Source organism: Anopheles funestus, chromosome 3RL (genome assembly GCF_943734845.2).
Source record: "Anopheles funestus chromosome 3RL, idAnoFuneDA-416_04, whole genome shotgun sequence".
Lineage (NCBI taxonomy): Eukaryota > Metazoa > Arthropoda > Insecta > Diptera > Culicidae > Anopheles > Anopheles funestus.
Window position 1 is genome coordinate 14,157,151 of NC_064599.1, and position 26,155 is coordinate 14,183,305.

A 26,155-nucleotide genomic window follows, 5' to 3' on the forward strand; every position below is an offset into this window, starting at 1 on the left:
CGCGAATGGTGACCAAAGTGGGCCTCTTGAATGGTTGGTGTCCGTGACTTAAGATTTCTTCCGCGAATGCGAAGAACGGCAACGTCCCAAACTGCCTCCAAAACGACTGCCGCCATTTCGCTAGGATCGTGAAGGGGCCTATCGGTTTATAGCGCGGTCGATAAATAGCGTGCCCAGCACTATTAGCACCGGAATGGCCCGGTCGGAACGGAGGGGCAAAGAAAATATGTTGCACAAAATCTAAAACCAAACAGTGCATAAGGGTTCTGCTTTTGTATGGGTTGTGTTTTCTTTTCCCTTTGCTGCCGAAGGGCCCGCTGCCAAAAGAGGGTCCGTCCGTCCCCCTAGTGATCGTAAATAAATATTTGCTAATGTTTATTGTTATTATAAATTTGAATACATGTTTCAACTGCATTCGGAATGTTTTCAGAATCATCATCATCATCATCATCATCATAGAAAGGGGGGAGGGGTGGCATTATTATTGTTTCGCGGAAAACGTTTTTCACCCCGCGAAACGCATTGAAGTATGCGAAAATGTACGTAAACATATACGCCGCCAGTATGGTGTCCAGTATATGTTGCCAGTATATGTTGCCAGTATGGTGCCAGTATACGCCGCAGTCCGAGACGGACGGTTCGGATCGGATAGCAAAAGACAGGGTTCGGCTTTTTTCGATTTCGGTTTAACGATAACAATAGCGCACGGTCCACAACATTGCGGAAGTTGGTCAACATATGTTTTGGGTATGGTGTTGCAGTGCGGGACTGAAGAAGGACGCAGTTTAGGTCGTATGCAACACATGCGAATACGTTACCAGTCGCCGGTACGATACGCTTGCGTTTGAATGACTGTTGGTAAGTAATGTACGAGCTGGAAGAAAAATTGCAAGAACAATTGACCTCCAGCATAAGGTTGCTGCATCGGTTTCGGGGCATAAAGTGCCCATGTTGCTGTTAGTACACATGTAGTAAATGCGTAAAAATGGCAAAATGTCTGTATCATCGTTATTATGTCAGTAAACATGATACCATACGGTGTAGGAAATAATCAACTACAAATTGTACATTGTTTCAATTGAATGTACGTGTACGCTAGGACTTTTATATCGCTTTCATGTTCGAAACAAATATACTGTAGAAGAGAGATGTGCACACCGAGTAAGAGCGAGCGAGTGAGTTTGATCCTGCAATGGAGTTTTTTATGACTCTTTTACTCGCTCCTTTACGTTTTTCACTCACTCACTCTCTGTTCCAACTAATGACTCACTCACTTTCTGTACCGACTAATAAGTGACAAGCAGTAATTAAAGGATTAGGTTAGAGCAATGCTTCTATCACTCTAAAAAGAGTGAGTAAAAGATTCGAATACTTATAACCATTCTTTCAGTCAAATCTCAACTCAACTGTTTCAACTCTTTGTAAAGAGTGAGAATTTTTTCAGAGAATCTCTACAATAGAACGCCATTTATCCGGATGCCTTTTAATCTGGAGTTGGATTATCCGTGCCTTTCGAAATTAGCAGTTTCAAAGGTTCATTTTCTCAGAGCTTTAATGTGATGTGACGTGTGGAAGAAAATAAATATTTTAAATAATTCAATACAAAACAGTTTTCATGATTTATTCATGCTAACCTCAGGAACTCTTGTTGTTCACAAGCAAAAATTTGTTTGTCACAATTCATGGTTAAAAAGGGAAGAAAACAATCCATTCGAGTGGAAAGTTACAACATCGCAGATGAATAGTCACTTCGCATCAGAACCGGCCAACGGTACGCAAAGATCATAAACAATAATAAAGAAATAAATCACAACCAACCAACCGTGAGCTGAGACTGAGACGAGAGAAAGATTTTGCAACAGAAACTCATCCAATGCTAGCAGAAAACGTTCAGTAAATTTTGCTTTGAAGTATTCCCTATTAGCTGTTTTTCATGTTTTCAATATGTTGTCTTTACGTTTTCCCTTTTCCTGAGTAATACAATTCTAAAAGCATAAAATTCCTTTCTAAAAGTTCAAGCTACCTGTTATGATGTATCTATTTCTAATGCATCATTGTGCGTTCTCCAAAGTTGTGACTAAATGCCGTTTTAGTTTTCGTTTTTCACTATCCCATCACGACAAGTGAATAAAGCGAGAAACGATCGAAAAAGATGGGTCGCTGATAAATCTCTCTGCCTCTCTGCCTCGGTGCAACCGATCGGACCGAGTGAATGGATCAGGATGGATGAAGATTTATGGTTCACCGACGAGCATAAATAGTATTGTACGGTGCCAAGATGACGTTACTTTTACGCTTCGATGTAACAGCATCAAGTAGTGGCATCGTACTCGGTGCACGTCTTCCGACCGGCAAAAACATAATCGACCATTTCGGGAGGCAACATTAAAGTGAAGCCACACTTTACACGCGAAGAATGAAATACCAAAACGACACGTTTACGTCACGTAGTGTGGTAGCGATTTTATGCTGTCTAGTGATCCACCCGCAACCCACGAATGTGGCTGTATCCGCACCGTACTGTTGCTGTTACTATGTATCGCCCCCGTTCGAACACTCATGCAGCATCATTTGTTACGCGCTCATCATCAGCATAAGTAACATTATCGCAAATTATCCACACCGATCGTTTCATTTATTTTCCGGTGGTAAGATGCAGCTTAAAGAATATCGCTTCTGTTGCAGCATCGAATCGATCGTCTTCTTAAACATTATATTATTGCTCCACACCATGATCATGGAGAGTAATGTTTGCCAACAAACAAAAAAACCAAATGCTACCAACTTTTTTTTTCTTTTTGCTCCACACTGATGATCATCGTTTGAGGGGTTTTTTTGTACCATGGTAAGAAGATATTATTTTCTTTGCAAAGTTTTATGCAATCAAACAAAAACCGCCTTACCGCTTCTAAGATGCTTACCTATGCGGTTTTGCTCCAACGGGTGCGCAGGGTAGCAGCTCAGAAGTTCAGAAAGGTAGTGTTTATGTGCTTAAACATAATTTTCCTATCGATCGGTTTTCGACGGCTGATACGCCGCCAGAGGACCTGTCTGATACTGTTGAAGATCTTCAATTTTTTTCTCGCTGTTTGGTGTGTGTTGATGCCGAATTTCTGCTGTGCCCTAGAACTGAAAGCGCTCCAAAATGTGCACAGGATCGCTGACCTTGAGATTGATTAAGCATGGGACTGCATGGACGAACGATCGTTCCGTTTTGTTTCTTCGCCAGTTCGTATGCAAATTATCGAACGGTGGTTTTGCATCCTTCCCCAATGTACGATCAAACGCCAGCCTGCTTGATCATTATAATACAGTCAGATAGTATTTTTCGTCACATACCTCTCACCGCGCTGACCCGTTTTCCTTCTTTTTTTGTTGCTTTGTTTTCAAACCATTCGGGTATCATTATTTTTATTCCCCCAAAAACTTCAACACACACACACACAAATATGGTTGCTCCACAGCCTCAAACACACCAGAGAGGATGGCTTTTCCAACGAAACCAGTGAAGGGAAAAAAACCCTCCCCGTAGGTTATCATTTTTATTAATTTGCTTCGTGCTACCGAAATGCGCAAAACCCACGGCTCGGCCGCACATTGATGATGGGTATGATTGGTTATGATTTGGATGCGTTGTGGTTCGTTTGAATTTAAATTCGTTCACTTTTGCTTTATTTGCCGGCTTCTGTCAAGCCGATCGATCGCCTTTTCTAATTGTGGTGCCTTTCCCGGCCCGGCCAGAACCGTGTGAATTTGACGAGCGCAAGGATTAGCCGTCGTTTTTGGCTGAATACTCCCAGCGGCATGTCACGCACAATTTATGTGTTATCTTTCCGTCTACCTGTCTATAAGCATAAGCATTTATCAGCACTCGCAAAAGGTAACGCGTTTGTCGGAAATCATCGCACAAGAAATGTAATTCGATAGAGCATGTGAATGTCTGGCAAAGGTACCCATCAAAGTTTCGTCTCCCGGCATACGTACGTTACGTAAATATCAACTTTTCCGATGGCAAAAGGAACGTTCACCGTCGAGCGTTGTTTGACAAACAAAACGTGCAGTTCCGTGCCAATTCCATGCTCAAACGGGTGCCCTTTCCCTTCGTACGCTGGACACATAAAGGTTGTGTAAAAGATGCTGATGAGGCATGTATGTATGCACCAAGAAATTATTTCCACTTCTCATTGTGCGTTTTCTTTCTGCGGATCTTACATCTTGCGTGCAGTTACAAGCCTTTGTGACGTGTGTTGGTATTATATGTTTCACCTTTCTAAAAACTCTTTTAAATTAATAGAAGAGTGTTCATTTACACCATAATTCATGTTAAGGATAAATGGAACGGTAAAAGATCAGTCTCTTCTTGGGAACTCTCTTCTAGGTTTAACGACCTCTCTAAGATCGTGCCGGTCATTTCTGGTTTACTACACTTATTTTGCCAAGCAGCCGGATAGTCAGTCCTTGCTACGAGGTGACGGTCCGGATGGGATTTTATACCCTTTCCTGTGGTGTAGCACATAAAGCACCGGGCCGACCCAAAATAACGGTTAAATATGTCTAAATTAGTTGAGTTTAACCTGGTTTGCCTGAGTAGCTTTTTTTCCTGCCGTATAGCGAAAAGGATCAGTGAAAATAATTCGTTTCCATAAAATTTTGCTAATTTTCTGGATTTTCTGTTTTCTAACGATCAACTAAAAATACATTTGAAAAAAAACCCAACTCAATCCTTGCTTAAAATCTTATTTTCTCATTTTTCACCCTCCCCCAATAAACCCGTATAAACGCATTCATCCTTCTTCAAATTTCAACATCTAACAGCGAAATAGCGTGCGTTTTGTATATCCAAAAAACAACTACTCACTTACGGTCGGCTGTTTCATTTCATTTCCAAATGTCTGCCACAAAACGCTCCGTACGGTTGGATTTTGTAGTTTTGTTTTGTTTTTTTTTTCAAATAAAAACGTCCACCGTACGACGACGCATTTACCTCGGCGGACATTACTGCAAAGCCGCGTTCGGTAAAGCCCGTGGAGAAAATGCCTATCCATCTATCTATAGTTACTCATCAATTCTCCAGAAAGAGGAAAACACAAACGAATGGTACTGGCTAGACGTGGCTACAAACTCCCCTGCACACGCACACACCCACCCACATAAACTGTGTTTCGCTCTCTTAGTGTGCACGACGTCCCTTCAGGTTCGATAGCACTCGTTAGTACTGGGGCCGAGTGATTCCTTCCATGCAAAGGCTAGCTCATCTATCCGGACCGGTGAAAGGAGTGCAGAAAAAAACTATATCCTGCACCCATATCCCATGGTATGGAAAACGCCAAACGGATTCCTCACCCTGGTAAAGACACAGGCAAGGGAACGCAAATTTGTGTGCAGAAAAATCGCAACCAGCAGTGAAGCAGAAGATAGATACCGGATGAAATGGGGTCTAAAAAATGAATCTCCTCTTGCGCAAAGCGAAATGGTGAAATAATGCCAACGAAACACACACACACACACACAAATTCCCAAAAAATACACAACAAAATCGCAAAACCCATTCCAAAACGGGGGGCTTCGGTTGGAGTTTGCACGCCCGTCATCGTCACTCCCGGCCAATCGGGGCACACGAGGATGTAAGCAAATGCACTGTACGACGAAAAGATCCACACAGTGTCGTATTTGGGCAGGGAGACACACAAAGAGAGTCCTCTTGCTTTTTTCGGGGGAGTAAATGTGAGTTGGAGGGTGAGTTGCCTAAAAACAGAGCAAACCAAAAAATCGAGAACCCCTCCTTTCCGAATATTCCGAAGCCTCGGCGACGAGCTTACCGTTATGAAACCGTGCACCGGTAGCCGTTATATTATATTAAATATCATTCAGAGGATTCGCGGGATCTTCCACACTCGCGTACACTCGCGTACAATGGGAGATAAAGCGAATCCGACAGTGGAGTCGGAGACGGTTGGCTTCTGAAAAAAGGAAAAAAAACGATTGCACCCAAAAAAAGTATATCGAAACGATTGCATTTGTTGTACCTTTTTTGTAGAGTAGAGGGGTCGGAAGAGGTGGGAGAAGAGTCGGTATGGTACAGACTAGTCAAACGAAATTGGGATGTATCGCGACTATCTCGCCTCCATCCGACCAATACGCCAAATACACGCGACAGAAACAGAAATTCATCCTCCGATAATTGTTCTTGCCGGTGGGATGGAACCGTAAGTGCTAGTGGGTACGGACGGGGCACTAGGTGCTCCAGGCAGTTGCTGCAGAAAAGTTTCTAATGTGGTAGATGGGGGGTTTAAAAAACACACACACGAAAATAAAGGAGGCATAAAGGGACACACAGCCGAACGGTGCCTACCATCCCGCTTTTCTGTGCCCGAATTCTCCACCTCAAACCCAATTGAAACATTTCAATTTGGTGGGGTAGAGTAACTTTCCCCCCAAGCTCACCTTGTAAGGATGGAAGGCCGATTTTTTTTAAACGTGTGAATGTTTAAACCGAACAGCAGACTAATGCTGATGGATTGCGATTGCAATGTTTTGTTGCTCATTGTCGCGTTCATATTTTTGATATTTTATGTTACCTATCAGCTCTATAAAGCACAAAACATGTTTTTGGAAGAGGATTGTACGATTTTAGTGCTTTGAAGTTTTACATTTGGATTACATAAATCTAACTTTTGATGTTTTTTTCGATTCATCATATTTTTACTAAACCCAAACCGATACTTAAAATAAATCCATCTTTAAGGAGAGATTATGATTAAGAAATTCCTTCGATTTTTCTTTTAATGCCTGTTACATTGTTGTTTTAATATAGAGAAAACGACAACATACTCAAGCAATACAACACTATACAATAGAATTTCTATCGAACGGCCAACATGTCTGAAGGCACCTCAGGACCATTCACTACCTGGCATCGGAACCTTTACCGTTCACAGCGCCATTGTAGTTGGTTCGATTTTTCTCCTTACCCTCGGACATGTAAAACTAAAAAAAACTATGCTGAAAGGTGTCTTCTACCAAAACCACGCAATAGTTTGGCACTGGCTAACGAATACCCGTACGACATGTGCATACTGGATTGCGGTGGTGGGTGGGTTTGAGTGTTTTGTTTTTCTTTTATTGAACACTTTAGCCGAGCGAGCGGGAAAGCAAAAGAAGAGATTCCTGTCACCCACATAACACTTTTTAATTTCTATCCACCTTTTACCGTGTCACACGCCCTTATGCTGCACAATGATTTTTCCCTCCCCCGCACAACATAGACGGTGGTCTTCTCATACGGTACGGACAGTTTTCGGCAGAACTCATCTGTGTGCTATGTCGCTTTTTTTGCTAACCGTGCTCCCAATACATACGAAGCGTTGGGGATGCGAACTCGGGATGAGGCGCATGTAACATGTACCGTTGTAACGTTGGCAAGGGAACCACTGAACCTTCAAATCTACCCATTCTATCATGAAAGAAGTGAAAAAAAAATAACAAAAATATGCGTACGAGGCAATGGCTCTTGGCGAAAGAAACCGTGGCATTTCGTATGCCGAATCAGCATCATGCAGTGCCATAACGGCGTTAGGTTGTTTTCTTTTTTTAGTAGCAACACGGCTACCAAACTTTTGTTTGATTTTATTTCCTGTCGTTCGCTTTGTAACTTCGGGCGAAGGATCGTCCCACAATCTTCCCACAATCCCGCTTCCCTGAAGCGCATCTTAATTTTTACCCCGTTTCCGAACGACGAACCGAGCGACTGACTGCAGTGGTCCAAAGCCGGTGGATCTGTTACTGACCGAATAAAATAAAATAACATAACACAACAGTGTGGACCAAAAACAAAAAAATAATGAAAGTCACACAGTCCCGTACCGGGCGCCTCCATTGGAAATTGGGATTTTTATTTTTCCGTGTATTCCGGGTAAAGAGGAAAAGCTGTTGACGCTGTACGATGAGGACACGAAACTCAAGTAAGGGTGCATTTGATGTTGTTGTTTTTTTGTCATACATCGTACAATTCGTATCGTCCTGTCATACATCTCGTCCGGTCGTATGGTCGTACCACTACAATGTAACCCTACTGCTTGGTACCAAGATCTAGCAGAACTCATCTAAAATGTTGGCCGAAAGCATTTACAAGCTCAGGTGCTTTTTTATAAATGCATTGTTTTTTCTACTCCTCCTTCCTAACCCTGCTGCTAACCCTTCCCCCCTATACTTATGTGTCGCTCTACGATAGGACACCGTACAACGTTTGTCCGCCGAAAGGCATTGGTGGTCTGCGTTGAAAGAAAAGTCGCCCGGAAATAGCAAGCAAAACGTTAAACAAAACAAGCAAAAACGCAACACTCAATACGCGCGGAATCCTGTGCCTCTGGCCCTCACATATGGAACCCTCGACCGTCGCCCCCCCCCCCCCCCTTTACGGAAAAGGGAAGGTGTTACCACGTAGCGGACAAAATGGAACCACACACACATATAACGCAACGGAAAGCGGGAGACGCAAACAAAATTGAGTGGAAAGTGGAAAATCGCGTTTTTAATTTTTACGAATTTCTCCCACTACGCGGATACGAACGGTTGGTTGGATGGTTAATGTGTGTTGCTTGCTAAACATACATATGCATTTATGTACGGTATGGTAGCGGTACTGGGCAATGAGCTTCGCATCGGGTGGCAGATGAGCAGACGACGAAGGTTTTGTTATTATTTCGTGCAATAAGCACCATTCTGGTTCCATCTTTACCGTGGACGGTGTGTGGAAGGCGGTAAAAAAGGACGAAAGGAGCAGTGGTAGTTACGCATATGAAATTGAATAAAAATGTGGCTGCTGAAGCCAGAACATATTCATGCTTTTGTGTGGTGAAAGAGTTTGATGCTGTAATAAGCATGGATGAAAAGAATAACAAAATGTAATGGTGACAGACTCAAAACATTGATTAGGAAGGGTGAAAAAATGGTCCTAATGGGACATGTTGTTTGTTCAGCTTTAGTAGAATAGTATAGAATATTCTTCGCTTATGCGACATTAGATTAATTTTATACAGAATTTTTTCCTTTACCTATTTAATCTAATGTAGGAATAATTAAGGTTTATTGCAATTTTTTTACTTGTATAAAAAATCAGTTTCGCAAGAAAAGTCCTACATTATGAATGCCATATCATTCAAGACTTAAGACTGATAGACGGTATAATTTTATACAATTATTATTTGAATTTAAATTGAATTATACTAGAACTGACGGAACGGCCATTTTGATTGATATTCAATTAAGTTAATAATAATTATTTTTGGAATTTCGAAAATAATTTGCAAACATCTATAAAATGATACTAACTCCACAATATATGAAACAAAACACTTATTTGAAAAATGTCATCCTGCTAATAACATATTTCTCTCTTTTTTATCATTTCAGGTGAGTGAATATCATAAATATCATCATGTCTAAAAACCTCGCTTATATTTGGTAAAATGTACAAACAATATTTCATCTTATACACTGCCATGTTGAGCTTGAATCAACCAACGAACACATCAACCCAGCTCTGTGAGTAGCACCATAAATGGTATTCCATTTATAATGGGGAAAAACTATCTAGAAACCTATAACCTATAATTAAATTCATCGATATTATCGTACATCGTCACAAACGTAACAATGGCATCGCAAATGCTAGGTCTGCAACAATCAATGGCAATTATCAGTCCCTTTCGTAGGAGCGTGAGTACCCAAAAACTCACTAGCATCCGAAAACCAACCACAAAGTTTCATCCACCCCCTTCAAACCGGCGCCCACCAATCCTCCAAAGGCCCGGATGGGTCGGTCGTTTGTCAAAATTGACACCACTTGTACGGTAGTGGCCTTCTCAAACGCACACAAACACACCCGAAGTGTTTGCACTGTCCAGCGTACTTTTTCACCCTTACAAAACCTCCCGTTCCAAGAGGGTCCGAGGATGCTTCTGGCCACCGTACCGGGAAAGTTTCCTCTCGGGTGACTGATTGTGAGTGACCGTGCAAAACAAGTCGTTGGTCGGGCTCTACCCGGAGCAAAAGAATACTTCATGTGTATTCGGTGCATCAAGCAACACCGAGACGTAACGAATGACGAATGCACACTGCTTCTGCTGCAACTGTTCCGTGTCTGCTGCACCTTCTGTTGGGAACCGTGGTCTAGTGCAGTCTCGTCGAAGAGCAAATACAAAACCATCGTGTGCTGGATAAATCTCCAACAGCAGACAGTCTACTGACCTGAGGTGCTTCTTCCCCACCGATGATGGTACGATGGAGTTACCCTACCGAATATGAGACACTAGTCCAGTATCGACCCACGGTCAGATGGTGATGGTCGTACGCAAAATTGGGAAACCTTCCGGATAGCACAGATACGTGGTTGTGGAAATAAAATATATAAAATATAATTCAATTTTAAAAGGCTCGCTTGCAGTTCTTGCCAGCCCCGGGACGATGCGTTTACCCACTGTCTGCTTGTGGTACGGTGGTTCCATGCCCGAATCGTAGGCATCGAATGTTCGAAAGGAAAAACAACCGCTCCAAAAGAAGGAAAGGAGACGGATGGTGTTGGGATGGTGGTTGACAAGTTTCATCAAAATTCATGCCCAACCCGTTCGCACATGTTGTCAGTGCACCTCCTTGGAGTCCGGACGGCTAGTATAACTTCATCCCAAGCCCTGCCAAACGGTGAAACGAAACGGTGCCGAAAGATTGCCGTACGTGGTGGTGTTCGTTCGTTTTTCACGAATTGCTTTCCAAGTCCCGAATCCTATGTCACGTCAGCGCATCCGTTGATGGATGCATACAATTCGTCAGTTTCTGCATTTCACTCGATGCATCATCATTTCGAATGTTGGACCGATGATCGTTCTGTCTGTCCGACTGTCGGCCGGCACATGCATTTGCGGGCATACAGGATGGAAGCATCTTTTTACCTCTTCATTCCCTTCATTCGACCATGTTTGTGCGGGTGCGATATGGATGCGTACATCCATCGCAAAAGGCCTTCGAAGGTAGGCTTGGGGGGGTTCGAACTCTAGGATGAGCTAGTTCAGCACAGCGCGGAGACGTGTTGTAGCAATTTACTGAATTCTTTTTCCACTCTTTGTACATCCTCCGTCGGAACCGGGAGCCTATTTTTCTTGCATTGCACAATTACACCTATCCATTGCACCTTTCTAGTGCACTCGGCAGGTGGAGTGTGTTTACCCTCTACCCAGCGGTAACCAGACGACAAGCCAGTGCGATGATGCAAAGTCCAGTTAGCGAACCGGGTCCGAATGAAGGTGTCGTCCAGAAGATGGGTGCATTTGGCAAGTTGCAAGTGCAATTTCGTGCCAAACCCCACAGCCGGTGCAAAGCAGGTAAGAGCCCTGTCATCGGGTGACGTTCTGCCGCATGTATTGAAGGGCCAGCCCAATACCTATCGTCATATTTTGCGTGATGGATAAAGCAGCCCGTAGGGCCCACCGGAACGATGATGACGACACTGCTGAAGGAAGGAAATTTATACCATTCCCCATCACCTCGTCTCCTTGCACCTTCTGAGAACTGGCTCAGCTCAGTATCGCGTTACGCCGGACGTCTGCGTTCCATACCCATCGAGCCAATATGATTGGGATTGGGGATGGGCCATGGGACGCGTCCGTGCAGCGAACGCCAGATGATGCACCGTTGCACCTGGCGTCCGAAGGAAAACTGCAAACCGAGCGCGAATAGGCGGTAGACACGGAAACTTCCGCTCCATCAGGCCCACAGTTTGTGACAGTTCGAGAAGGAGACGATCTCGAATTGGCTCGTCGGAATGCATCGCCATCGTCGCAGCGGGAAAGCATATGATCTGAGCAATTTCCCTTTCGGATGCAGACGGAATAGTTGGTTGTTTTTTTCTCCCCCCAACTCGCATTCGTACCATTTTTTTGTGTAAGTAGAAAATGAATATATTTTTACTCCACCGAGTTTGGTTGTACGGATCGGTCCCAAACAGAACACCGATGGATCGATGAGTTGTCGTGAAGGATTGGCGATGGATATGTGTGCTAGCCTCGGGGACTTTATTCGTTACGTTGAGGTACGTTGCAAAAAGGAAAGTGTTTGAACAACGCTACGGGGATATGTTTGTGTCCAGTTATAGAATTTCCACGCGCATGTTGTCATTCGCGTATGTTGAAGGTGGTCTCGTTTAATTGACTTTGTTGCACACCGGATCCGGCCGACGAAAGGGATACTAGTGAGAGATCGGTCTGTTTTTTTTTGTTTAAGCCAATTGGTAAAAAAATGTGTACGAGTACAATTATAAGAGGTGATCAGTATTGAAAAACATAGAATTTTTTTTATTCAAATTCATCACGTAAAGGTACATAATTATTGATAATCGTGAGATTTAAACATTTGCGTTATATAATATGGAAATTTGGGAACATTATTTAAATGATAAAAATCAATTTCCAACAAACTTAGGATTTTTCTAAGGAGGAAATAGATGCTTTATAAATCTTTCACAAAAGGCCATTTTGAAATAATTTTTGATAAGCTACTGAATATTTTAAACATTTTTTAAACTATACAAATTTAACAGCACATTGATTTTTTTTATGAGTTTAAACCTGTTATTTCGGAAGTAAGTCTTTGAAAACATAAAAAAAATTTAAAAATAATCTTTGTCTTAAAAATTTCAGTGTCAAATTTTCAATAAATCTATATTCAAAGTTAAGCAAGTAATATAAGAATTTTCCTTTAATTATCTTTCAAATATTTTACTCTTAGGCGACAACATTAATCCACAAACATGACATGAAAAAAACAAATAGATTGCATCTTTGTTTCACGATTATCCGAATGCATCAAATGCCATTGTTTTAAAATAGTCATAAATTGTAAATGCTCGTCTACGGGTTATCACTATGATGGTACGATATAATACACTACATTTGCTACCACATTACCATACGTCAACCGGATAATAACAGCAACCTACAAATCATTCGGTTCGGCTGTCCTCCCATTCCGAAAAAGAATTATCAACACCGTTGCAGGACGTTCGCGTTTGCTAAACTTGTTGAAGAAGACATAAATCATGGGTTTCTTTCTTACTCGCTTGTTTAAACACACACACACGTTAAACCCCTTTTTCACCCATATGTCCAACCGTTGCCGAGTGTCGAGGGGGTGGTGGCATCATTGAACGGAACAACAACGTCCCCCTCAATTCGGGGGACACTTTGACTTCAGACGGTCACTTTACCCCAAAACGGAAAGAAACACCACGGACGAACGCGCAAACCGAAACGATTGCACTGTGTACTACTACACATCGTCCGCACGCCAACGTAAGGGCAACAAAACAAGAGACATTCGGTGAACCGGAAAGGGGGACGGTGCGAGCAGACAGCGAACGCGGAGAGGAAAGGGTAGAAACATCAATAATTACTGGGTTTTAATATTTAATTTATTTTATCGAAATGCCTGGAATTCTGTACCGCGCACCGGTTCCGTCCAGCGTGTGTGTTTGTGTAGTGGTGAATTTGCCCTTGCATGTGGCTTTTACCGCGTGCGCGACATAACGCGACGCGGGTTAAGGCGATAGGGTTTGCCTTACGGCGCGGCCTTGGCATTTGCCGCTATCCATCCACACCGGACTAATGGCAACCGGAGAGAGGTCGGTCAGGAAGTACGGCACGGGCGAAGACGGGGTTCTGTCTTCCGTCGCCTTCGCTGTTCCGTCACCCCCCTTTTTTTTCTTCCTCCGAACCTTGCCAACCAGCGCGAGGCTGTAATTTAGTGGCAGCGGCACGGCACACGGTGTATATTATTACAAATATATTTTATTGTATTATTATATGAATAATAAATAATCCCGCACGGGATAGAGGCAAGTATTCATAATCATAAAATATGAACGAAGGGTGCGGCCCGCCGGTCTCACTCCCGGGCAACGGGCGAATGTACAGCGAGCACACTGTCTGCCTTGCACCCTTTTCTTGCCCCGTTGCCGTATGATTCGAATTTTATCGATCATCGGAAAGTCTTGTCCCGTTTGTGCCAATACGCCATACATACATTAAATACGTCCCACTTACGCGTTCTTCGGATCTTTGCGCTTATGTTGTACTTGAACCACTTCAAACAGTTACTCTTCCGGCAACGAGAAAGACACCACACACATGCAAACCATTTTCCATGGGATGGGAAAGCGTGCAGAGAAATGGTACAGCTATTACTAATGATGATAGTAGCCCTATCATTTGGACCCGGGACTAGCGCTAAAGAAGCAGCGCTCGCAGTGTCCGAAGTGTTTTTCACCTTACCCAATAATGGTTGGAACTTCGATACGAACGACTAATTTCACTACCGGAAGTAAGGAACGATTAAAAAAGAAGGAAAAAGATAGTAAAGCTAGTATCGATTATTATCGATTTCCGAAAAAAGTCGAGAAATGGAAGAAAAGTGTTTTTAGATAAATTTATTGAAAATTACATTGTAACGCAACTAAATACTGTTGACTTGGTTGTAGAATTTTCCTCACTTGAATACTACTTGAACCAAACTTTAAGCGTGGTAAAACTATACAAGGCAAAAACAAACAAAAAATACAATCATAAAAGACTACGGTCAGCTGGTGGACAAGTGAACCGAAATGGAAAATTATGTCCATCGTCGCAAATGATGATGGTGATGATGATGCGACTTCATGGTCGTATTCTAACGCCATTGGCTTAGACGACGAAACAGAAACATGAACATCACAACGGCGGAGAGAGAGAAAGAAAAATTAGTACATCGGAAACGTTCACTCAATGACGCTATGTTGATGTTGTTTTTTTTTTTGCTGTTGCCTTTCTATCGTTGTCGTTTGCATCTTTTCCGCCATGTTTCATGCTTAAATTAATTTATACTCATAAAAATATAATTAAATTACATACTCTTGCGTTCGTTACGGGAGGAAAAGAAAAACTGTTGCCGTACTGTTGGACCATCGTCCACGGGCACGAGGCTAGGAAATAAATGAAATTTTTAATTTCCTCTATTTCCATTGGTCGCCCAAGGTTTTGCATTTTTATGCCATAGTTACATGGTGTGTAATTTTTTTCTGTACAATATCTAGTAAATATTATTTACAGAATACGTTTACACAAATATTGAAAGCAAATTAAGAACAAAGATTTCGCATTTATTGACCGCTCTTCGTCTAAGGTTTATTGAGAACCAACACGAAATAGTTTGCTAACCTTCGATTGATTTGCCTAACTTGCCTCAATTATTCCTTCCACACATATGTGCTACCCGGACCAGGTTGCAATATTACATCAACTTTTGCTTCGATTATAATCATCGTAATAATGCAAAACACGAAACAACCAAACAACGTGCCCAACGTGTTGTGAAGCGTACACGTTGCGTGCCATTGAAGCAAGTAGCCCAACTTTGCAACGAAACTCAGAAGCCCAAAAAACTGGTAAATTATACAGCGACCTGCATTTACTTAGAATTACAAACTTTTCTCATTTCTCTGCCCAACCAATCGATGAGTGTGGAAATCATCCGGAAAAGCGTTCGGGCTACGAGAGAAAAAAAAACAAACGTCCGCCTATAGACGAGTTTCGCACGCGGGACTATTTAGCTCCTGTGTTACCTTATCCAGGCCAGCACAAAACCCAATCCACTACTCCACGGTTTCGTGAGCCTATCGATGTTCGAAAATTTCAATCGAAAGCAAAAAGAGGGTAATAAAATAAACATTTATTTGCTTCCAACCGATCGCTTCTGCGGTGGGGTGGGACGATGGGAATAGTTTTCCGATTGTACGATACGAGATGGTCTTGTACGGTCTACGCAGCACGCAGTTGGGCATCGGCAAACCAAGGATTCGCAATGCCTGTTTGGGCCTGTTAGTATCCTGTGTTCGCGATGCAACATTGTTATTACGCAATGCAAATGCATTACGACCGTGAGTGGGGAATCTCAAACGAGGGAGTGAGTTTGGATTTTTTTTTTTGGTACGAAACGGTTCCTGCATCCTGTACGGCAACAGTAGTAGAGGATATTGGGAACAACATTACACTGTTCCTTACACACAGCAGTTGAGGAGTTTGAGGCGAAAGAGCCCGTTTCGTTTCCTTCCAAACCGATGCGTAATGACGCTTGCAGGGCTAGCAGTTAGGCTGTACTACAGTACTGCCACCCAGCACAGAACCTAATCGAATTGCATCGAAAGGCAAACACAACAACAGTAAAAGCCCACTTCCTTGCATGCCCAATACCACCCCCCGCACCCTCGCCCCTAACGCTCGGATGGAGAAGAGGTACCAAAAGCAAAGAAATTGTATCCCCAGAGCGACCAGAAGTTGCGTGCTAATCAAACATATTTTATTTCACCGGCCCCAACGAGCCGGCATTCGCGCGTCTAAACTGAGGCTGATTGGCCAAAGTTAACGTGTATCGTTATTTCGTTAGGTTTGGCTGGTTGTTTTGCGTTGCCCCGGCATGGGCGAAGCAGGTATGTATGCGCTCGGTGTGCGCCCGCGTTCGGTGCATCCGTGGTTTTTATTTGTGTTTTACAAATTGGTCTGTCGGCTATCGGATAATAAATGAAGTTTTACGCTTCTCGCCCATCGATAGGGCACGGTGGACGACTCCCAATAGTAACCGGGCCTTAACGCACCAGAGCCCGGTGAGTACCGGCGGTGGGGCGGTTAGCCATGGCTATCTAATAATATCTTTCCCAATTTATGGTTATATCCATGGGCGAACTTTCGCCTGCCGTTCGGTGGTCAGGTGGTGCCGAGAATGGGAATGGGGCGTAGGAAGCTTTTCCGAGCCGAGGAAGGCTTTGAAGCTTTGATGGGTTGTAATCGGTTCTTACCGAAACCGTAACATTATCCTTATATTTCTTCCGTTCTCATTGCCCTCACCGTCGTACCACAGCTGGGTGGGTGGTTTGTATCGTTCGTCGACAGATAGACGCATCGTTATTGGTAGAACCCTAGAAAAACCTCCACAACAATATGGGCCAACTAGCCGATTGCATATGCATTCGGATGCACTTGGTTACGTTTGGAAGAAAAATGGCAGAAAGGCAATTTCTAAATGGTTAGTTCACATGCGAGAAACATTTGGGACGAGCATATTATCGAGGAACTCACAAAGGCGTGTAGGATTCAACGGTGCCCAAATGGGACTTGAAATGAAAAAAGGAACATATATAATCAAAGAATTCTTTCCAATAAAGTCAAGAATTCGCATAGCTTTAGCCACCTTTTTTTTTTTCAATGTACAATAGAAAAATATTCCTCTAATCTCTATAAGAACTCTATCTTTCGGGAGCAACATTTTTAATCCTCCAATCATCAGGTTAATTCCCGCACATAACAGAAATAAACGATCAAAAACTATTTCCGAGAGCGTACAAAAATTGGAACTAATGCTCTAAAACATAGTCTTGGGACACCAAATGTTACCAAATGTGGCTGAATAGAAGGAAATGATTTCTCGATCCATTTGCCATCCCAGTGCAACAACTTTCAATTGAACCATTCACCAAAACAGTACCACGTTGGGTTAAAGAGTCCTACCACGTGTTCATTCCATCATTCCCAAAAACCTACTCCAACTCCCAGAACTGTCCTCCAGAAGGGGGTGCGAACCGACGTGCAACATGTGGGCAATGTGTTTAAATCCATGTTTCTTCCTTCGACACTGGTCATGACTTCGGTCATGAATGGGGTTTTTCTTCGAACCTAAGCTCCGGAAACACTTGACGTCCGCTGGCAAGGAATAAAAAAACATAGCGGGAGGAAAATATTTTCACACCAGCTTCATGCCAAACACCGAAACCATCCGGGTGTATGTCAGCATCCACAGCGTCTCATACAGTCGAAGTACGTCGCCCAGATCCAAAACCCCACAGTCTTGAAGAGGGTGAGCAATTTTTCCACAAATCTCTAGCGTCGGAAAATTCGCACCGAACATTTGCTCCCTAAATCTCGCTTCCTACTGCAAAACGGCAACAAAGGGGGCATGCGATGAGGTTTGGGAAAATTTAATACCAACGCTTTCCTAACCCACCCCAAGCGCTGGTAGGATCCTTCCGTCTCTTGTTAGCGCCCCATGTCTCGCCGAGTGTCGGGATGGTGTTTTGGGACGCTGTGCAAGTGGTCGGTTAAATTTCTGTGGTTTTTCCACTTGCCCTTTTTGGTGTCGTCCTGCTGCTCGTCATCCGTTGGTTTGGGAAGGATTTTGCACCAAGCAGCAGCATGTGGTCTTATTGCCCTTGAAAAGGATACTTCTCAACGCCACTGATGAGTGGTGAACAGGTATCTCTGTATCATCCGGGAAAACGAACTGCCGCCCGGCAGCAGCCAGTAGGTGTGAAGCGGTGACGGTGTGAAAGAAAAACTTTTCCTTTCTCCTTTGTGTCGTGTCGTGTAGCGCACTGCCGGATGTCGCTTTCTGGCATCGAGCACGAGCTACAGGATCTAAGCTAAGCATCGTCATCGTCGTCGTCGTCGTCGTCATCGGCAGTCTAATCGTGCTTGGTTGAAGCACTCGCAAAAACCAGTCAAGACACAACTTTGGAAGCTTTATAAATGGGAAGGCGTTATGCCGAGTTAATCCGGCCAGCTTTTCCCCCCACACCGGTGTGCGAGGTTAATGCTCGGGGAAGGGTCATGTTTTCTTTTGCAAAAAGGGATGCAGAACGCAATGTCGGGGTGTGTGTGTGGTAGATCGGGTTTGTTGATAGCGTGGCGAAATTTCTACACTCGCAACTGCCCAGCCGTCCCGCTGTAAACGGGTCATCTTTTGCTCGTGCTCGTGATTGTACGGGAAGATTGTGTTTTCTTTGGTACGAGGTTGGATTGTTAACATTCGATGGAACCGATTAGCAAGAGTAGCAAAAACAATCACACACATCGTTTTGCTTCTGGACGAGTTTGCTCAATGAATGGAAGACAATTAACACGCGTAGGACGGGGAGAGTTTTGCCATACGGATAAGTTCCTGGATAAATTCTATGAAAGGGAAAGATGGAGATGAGTTTATTGAAGGGTTTAGAAAAAAAGATTAGATGCTATAATGTCAATATCTGGGAAAGTTATAATTGTGTTTTAATAATATCTAAAGAAAATTATTTAAAAATTTGATAATTGATTTTGGAATATTTCTGGTTATACACTTTTCCCATTGTTTAATTACCTTTTTCAAAATTGTTTGGATATACTAAGATTTTCTAATACCGTTCATCTTTTGCAAGGACAAAATCACTCTGAAGTTATTAAAAAAATCAATCATTGCTAGTAATACTGATATTAGTTTACAGCAAAACGCTCATATATGTGTTACGAAATATCCTTTCGTATAGTAATGCAAGTTTGATAGATTTCCCGTCAAATGTACCATTTTATTTGTAATACCTTTTGATATAGTATTTAATTTAATTTTACCTCTATCTTCGTAGTTATCCGGTTTCATTCAATTATTATTACAGCATTTCTCTGACAATCGTACATTACTTTCTTCATTCGTGGCACACATAGCATAATGCACTAGACAAAAACGACGCCAGCCTGCCTTGCATCCCTTAGCCCAAAAGGAGTAATAAAGTTTGAAAAAGTAATTTTAAACTTACTTTTTCATCCTACCGGTACACCCGCATCCCCCGGACGGGTGTTTTGCTGGGAATAGTTTTTGGGCAAGTAATTTGGTGAGCAATTTGTGTTTTTCCTTCCATTTGTTCTCGTGTGATGTTTCTGCATGCACTTCCTGCTTGTCTTTCGGTCGGCATGCACGAATTACAAAACTGCAGACGCCTATTAGAGCGTCCGCTTTTCGACTTCAAGAAAATAACAAAAACACCCTGCCCGCCCAAAACACATACTCGCACATCACTCGCGTCGACTTTGGAATTGGAAAGTGTTCTTCAAATTAATTTTATACAATTATGCCGTATGCTTATGGTCCCGCAACATACGCCCGGAAAGTTTAAACACACATTATCAATCGTGGATGCACACCCAGGCACCTTACGCGGGTCGCAGGTAGTCGCTTTGATTATTGTTCTAACCTTAAAATGGGAGAACTTTACTCACCCACCCTTGGCAATCTTAATGGATGCATAATTTCAAAAACATGAACGTAACCCTACGGTTAATGCATTCGGGCACGAAACAAACAAAATATTCATACATATGTCAAGAGGGAAATTCTTACGCGAATAGCACAACACTGTACAGGTGTAAAGTGTAGCGAGTTACAAATATGCACATAAACACACACACACGGATAAATAAAATCAGAATGTAACATTTTGCCTAATGTGTCAAATGTAACAGCAAACTGAAACCGTATCGCCCGTGACAATCGACGACGAAATACAACCCAAGAAGAATCGCGCTCCCCTTTACGGGAATAGGTCTGAATAGATCCACCAAAGCCCCAGCTCGGTGCAGTTTGTTTCATTACATATGCTCGCTGCATACATTGCCTATAAATCGCCTATCGCCCGTACGTTTGCAAATGCCTCATCAGTCGAGATGCAAATCTTTCGCCCGACACGGCACTGTCTGGAGTGGAATATTTTGATGTTGGGCTTTTCAGCCTGATTTACTCCCGGACACACAATATGGATTTCGTTTGTTGTTATGTGCCGTATGATGTATGACGATGTCTAGCGTTTTCTTTCACCGCTGACAGACTCCCACAGCTTGGGTGTTTTTTTTTACTTCTTTTTGTCTCAACGATGTCCCTTGACACCTCACACAGCTCTCCCTCAAGGAACACGTTCGGTACGTAAACCCCTAATGTCACTTTCGTTGCTTGCTGTGGTTTTCTTTCATACCCGTAGTTGTTCCAATTTATGCACTGTTACCGCCGATATGCTTACTTCTTACACCAGTAAGGCCCAGATTGGTGTGTGTCTACATACTACGCCCAACGGTTAGTTTATGTTTATTCATTATGATTTATGTGCAAAGCATCGGAATAGATAAGTAATTTCCACATACAGGCTCATACACACATATGCGCCAGTTGTTAGAGAAGGTACGAGTGTCTCCTTCCTCTTTGCTGGTTTCCGTTTTGTTTGTAGCATGTGCGATACTGTCGGTCTGATAAGGCAAGTGAAGTGGATCGCGAGTTGCGAAACTCCTCCGAGACTTATCGTCTGCTCCCGCTCTATTCTTTCCGACGCGTAATGGAACGGTTTTTATATTATACAATCATAGATTCTACCACGTTCCAAAGGGTATGGAAGGCATTTTAGCTGTAAAATGATGGCGAAAGAATTTATACTAAATCTTACATTCTGCTTTAGTAGCAGCCATGTTAGGAAAATTGTTGATTGAATATTAAACTTTTTTGTTTTAATATTATGCCATTTATTTTTAGATAAAGACATTCCATCACCAGATTTTCCTCAACCCGAACGATCGTACCGGAATATTGCATCGTCTCCCACCCCCAAAAACGTACGTTTCAAATCAGCGATGGAATCGTCTAATTGAATATGTAGGAAATTATAATTTAAATGACGGTTAAATTAGCGCACGGAAACACAGAGACTACAACAGCTCGAAAGGTTGGATGGGCTTCACTTTCCCCCGTGCAGCTGCGGAATGCATCATCGGGAGAATGCGCCACTTCACTTTGATTCTTGTCCGTTTCTTGATGGTGTGGGTGTACACAAATTAGTACACATTAGGCAAGTGAGCGCAAGCAATAGCCGGTGGTGGAAGGGAGTTGTTGGGGGTCGCGGGACACCCAACCAAATGGAATGGGAAATTTGAAAACCCGTCCGAGATACAAAACCTCCGACGACCGAGGTTTGTTTGGCCACCGAATGTCTGGCGGGCTGATCGCTTAATAAATCATCATCTCACAATCTCTTCATTTCGATAATATGACTAAAACGGCAAAACGACGCACCGGTGACGGTAAAGATGGTGGCAATGGTGAGAGACCCCACGACGCTAGCCATTTTGGGGGGTGGAGGGAGGACGCCCTAACGACCCTACACACTAACTAGTGCAGTGCCGTAATCGAATAAATGGACACATTCGCGAATCTTTCGAGTGTGCCACACTTTTCGGGGGTCGGATAGTGGCGTCGGTGGCTTTAAGCTCCACTGTCACCCAATGCACGTTGGCGTGTGTGTGTGTGTGTGTGTGTGTGTGTGTGTGTGTGTGTGTGTGTGCGATGCGCATGCAAAGTGCGTAGGATTAATGGATGTCAATACATCACCGCGTGCAGCTGGAGACATTCGAAATGGGCAAACGGCGCTCGTTACCGCACCTCAATAATTGGTCACCATTGGGCCAATTATGGCACTTGGGCACGATACAGAAATGGCACAAGAGCATCCCTTGGCGTTGGAGATAATTTGTGCTTTTTATATTTGTTTATTTTATTTATAATGTTTATCATTTTGTTTTTCGAAAATTTCACAAAATCCATTCTTTGTTTTCTATCTAAATTGCTATAAGGTAAAATCGCACATTCGAAAATCTTTTAAATCCATCACCCATTTTTGAGTTGAAATTAAGAAAATTAAAAAAAAAACTACACATATAGCATATCAAAAACGCAAAAAACACGTTGTTGTAAAGCTCATGTAACGCATGTTACCTTTCTACACCTTGTAACGGAGTTTTCATCAACGGTGCAATCGAGCGAATCTCACGCACCATGTTTCGATACCTCTATCTTGTATACAAAAAAGAAGAAAAAAACCCACATTTTAATTCACCTAGAAAAGGGTCTCAAAACTGCACATTTTTATTGCCAGAAAAAGACAACAGTACACAGTCTACATAAATAATGAAATACATTCGATACGTATGCATGTTAGTGTGCATTTTTATCATTTTTTGTTTGTTTGCTGTTGCATTTTGCACTTTATATCTTTTTCCTTCTGTTTGTGTTTTTTTTTGCCACCACCAGCAGCAGCCGCCGTGTGAAAACATACGCTCGATAATGCATCGATTTACATAAGAAATTGATCCAATTGCGCAAACACAGTCGAACAGCGAATGGGAGGAGTAGCTGGGCTCGGATGTATACAGAGTCCGAACGGACCAACGCACGAACCGGACCGGATCGGATGCAAAAAGCAAAAAAAAAAGGGTTGGGACACAATGCCACAGCCACTGGTTGTGCTTGGAAATAATTCAAGTCATACTTTTGGTTAATGTACACCATATGATGTATGACGATGTCGAGCAATAAAAAAAATGGAAATAGCATTCGGAAAATGGTTTTCCTTATCATCATACAAGGAGCATAGGCAAATGTGCAGTTTTTGGATGGTAAATTACCTGATGTGGAACAATTCTATTCCCCCTCCATATTTTCTCTCTATCCTCTCTTATATTGTATGCTTTCTACAATTAACACTCTGAAGCACGCTCAGTCCGGAAAATGGCAAAGGAAATTGTGTCGAAGGATTTTGTCAGGTCGCTACCTAAAATGCAACTTTGTAACCCATTACCACCAATGTCACCCCAAATCCGAGTAACCAAAACCCAACATGTGTGTGTGTGTGTATCCTGTGCACATTCGCCAACTTTCCCGGTGAGCTTTCCAAACACCTCCCGTAGTAAATATCCGATTTTCGTCACAAAAACACAAACGGTCGGGCCAATGCCGGTACGGGAATTACTGATTGGCAATTTGCACTTCTAATATTTTACTCATTGATTGGGTTTGCAGAAGCACAAGGGAAGGGAGAAGGGTGTTCCGTCACATACAAGAGAGGATATTGCCTCTAATATAAATATACTGGCTGTTCCCCCAGTCAGTAAAGGCATCAATCAGCAACATGCGGAAAAGCACAACTTATTGGTTTGGATTGGACCATCGTGTGCAAAGCCGGTTGCGGGTTGCGGTTCAGTTTCCGGGGTGCGAAAAGCCATCGAAAAGTGTACGACATTTTGCCGACTGGTGGGAAAAACCCGTTCCACGGTCGTTCCATCTGCCATTTCTAACCGATCGGGTGGTAAACGTACCTGTAGAACTTGGGTGACGAATATATGTTGTAATTCTATTAAACCTTGTCTACTGTTGCTATTTGCTCCTGTGCATGTGGGATGTTGGCGATGACGCTGATATGATTTGCGCCAATTGACGGCTCCAGTGATTAGTTTTGTGCATTTAACTCGATTGAGCGTATATTGACGTGCACTTTTTCGTAGGTGAAACGAAATCTTTTTGTACAATAATTTATTTTGCAATGATTCGTCGACGTACTGTTTGCATTTAACTTTGTTTTCATTTGTAAGAATGTATTTTTAGAATGTTGGTATGGCAAAAATATAGCATAGTTCGTTCTTTGTGGGTAAGATCGGCTGTAACATTTACTTTCCAACATATGAAAAATATCACTTACACACTGTACTATCGATTTAACTTCCTGTAAAACGTTTTCTAAACGTTTAAAGATATCTAAACGTCCTTTTTCCATTAAATATCTAATGGATTTTTCGTTTTGAAGGAAATAATCCTAAGACTGGAAGCGTACAGGCGAATAAAATTTGGTTTGTTGCACTTGGATGGCATCCGTTTTGTTAACAATTTCTCAAATATTTTTTTCTTCCCTAATGAAAAAAGTAGCCTAATGAAATTCAGATGATGGGCCATTTATTAACAATCGAGAATAGGTTATGCTCTAATGAGCAAAAGCTTAAATAATCTATAACTATCATTATTTAATAGCCATTAAATATAGCTACTCGACTCTTTAATTGATCGATAAAAAGAATATAAAAGTACAACAAAATAGATCGATCTATTACAACTTTTGTGCCATTGGCCGAACAAATAGTTACTTCGAGGAAGCAACGCGAAGCAAATAAAAACAAAGTTTTATTTTACTTGCATGACGATTTCATTGCTGATTACATATATCCACTAGCATTTCATTGCACACGCGCTACCGTTCAGTTTGCCCGTTGGAAAGCAACACACGCGTAATTGCTGCTTTGGCCAGAGTGGCATTAGAAACCCCTAAACGTGCGGAACGGAAGGATTGCAAAGCGATGGTGAAAAGTGAAGAGAAAAATATTAAAATCCTCACAGAAGCCATCAAAAAACATGGCGACGAAGAAGGAAAAACCATGCGGGGAAGGGAGCATGTTGTGACCATAAACAATGTAGGAAAAATAAATCATTCATGCAGCCATTTCTGCCAGCCGACACTTTTCTCGTTGGTTATACGGTCCACACCCGTGTTTTTTTAGCTGCTCCATGGAAAGTGAGCTGTGAGGAATCGTTTTTCCTTACAAGTCATACTTACTGTAGAACGTTTCTTTGGGGGTATCTAAAAGTCACACAAATTTTAACTAAACCATTATTTTAATATATTTTACGAAAAAAAAAATTTAAGATCTTTTCAGTCTTATGCTTACGTAAGTAGATTGCGTTTCTTCAATATCTATTATTGATTGTTGGATTCAAACCTCAATAGGACATTGGAAACACGCTTTTCTCCTTTTTTGTATTTTATTTTTAATTAATTTTATGTATTTCTAAACATTGTTGAAAAAAATTTTAGCATAACTTTTCTGCCAACTCACGCTGATGGCAAATGAAACATATTATTGGTGAAGTAACAGAGTGTAAGAACAAAAATAAAATCATAAATATTAGATGACGATGAATATGGAGCAGACGCAAGTTTTACAGAAAAAAAGAACACGAACGATTCAACCCTCCTTTTCTAACCAGTATTGGTCATCGGAAAACTTCGTTGTAGATGAAGGAATAGGAGTCACGGAATGAAACAAAGAAGAAGCTAAAGGGAAAGGAGATAAAACAAGGATTTAATATTTATAAACAAACTACGGCGCACATTTATATCGCACCAAATGACAAGACACAGACACACCCACATATAGCTAGTACGGTCCTTTTCACCTTCCGCACCGATGAAAACTTTCCGCGGTAGATAACCGCTGAATATCCATGCCATAGGGAAACGACTTATTTCACTGCTCGGTTGATGCTTTCAGTGCTTCACCACGAAGGCTGCCCATTGCTCTGGTCCGGTCAGAATGATCTGGCAGTAGTTGGGATTTGACGTTGAAGCTATTTCTTTTCACCGTTTTTTTCTGCCAGAACGAACGTTAGTTCAGTTAGCTAACCGGTCTTCTGCAAT

At 42.3% G+C, this 26,155-nt stretch overlaps 1 protein-coding gene across 4 annotated transcripts in view; it reads left to right on the forward strand.

Moving 5' to 3' along the window:
- LOC125770366 (protein bric-a-brac 1-like) overlaps window positions 1–26,155 on the forward strand; it is a 130,460-nt gene that overhangs the window by 40,245 nt on the left and 64,060 nt on the right. Inside the window, exon 3 of one of the 4 annotated variants that reach the window (XM_049439860.1) lies at window positions 9,412–12,603. The exons of the other annotated variants lie outside the window; for them this stretch is intronic. Within the exon in view, the coding sequence (XP_049295817.1) occupies window positions 9,412–9,444 (33 nt within the window). The 3' untranslated portion in view covers window positions 9,445–12,603. Of the gene's footprint in view, window positions 1–9,411; window positions 12,604–26,155 lie in introns of those variants that run through there. 4 annotated transcript variants of the gene reach the window in all.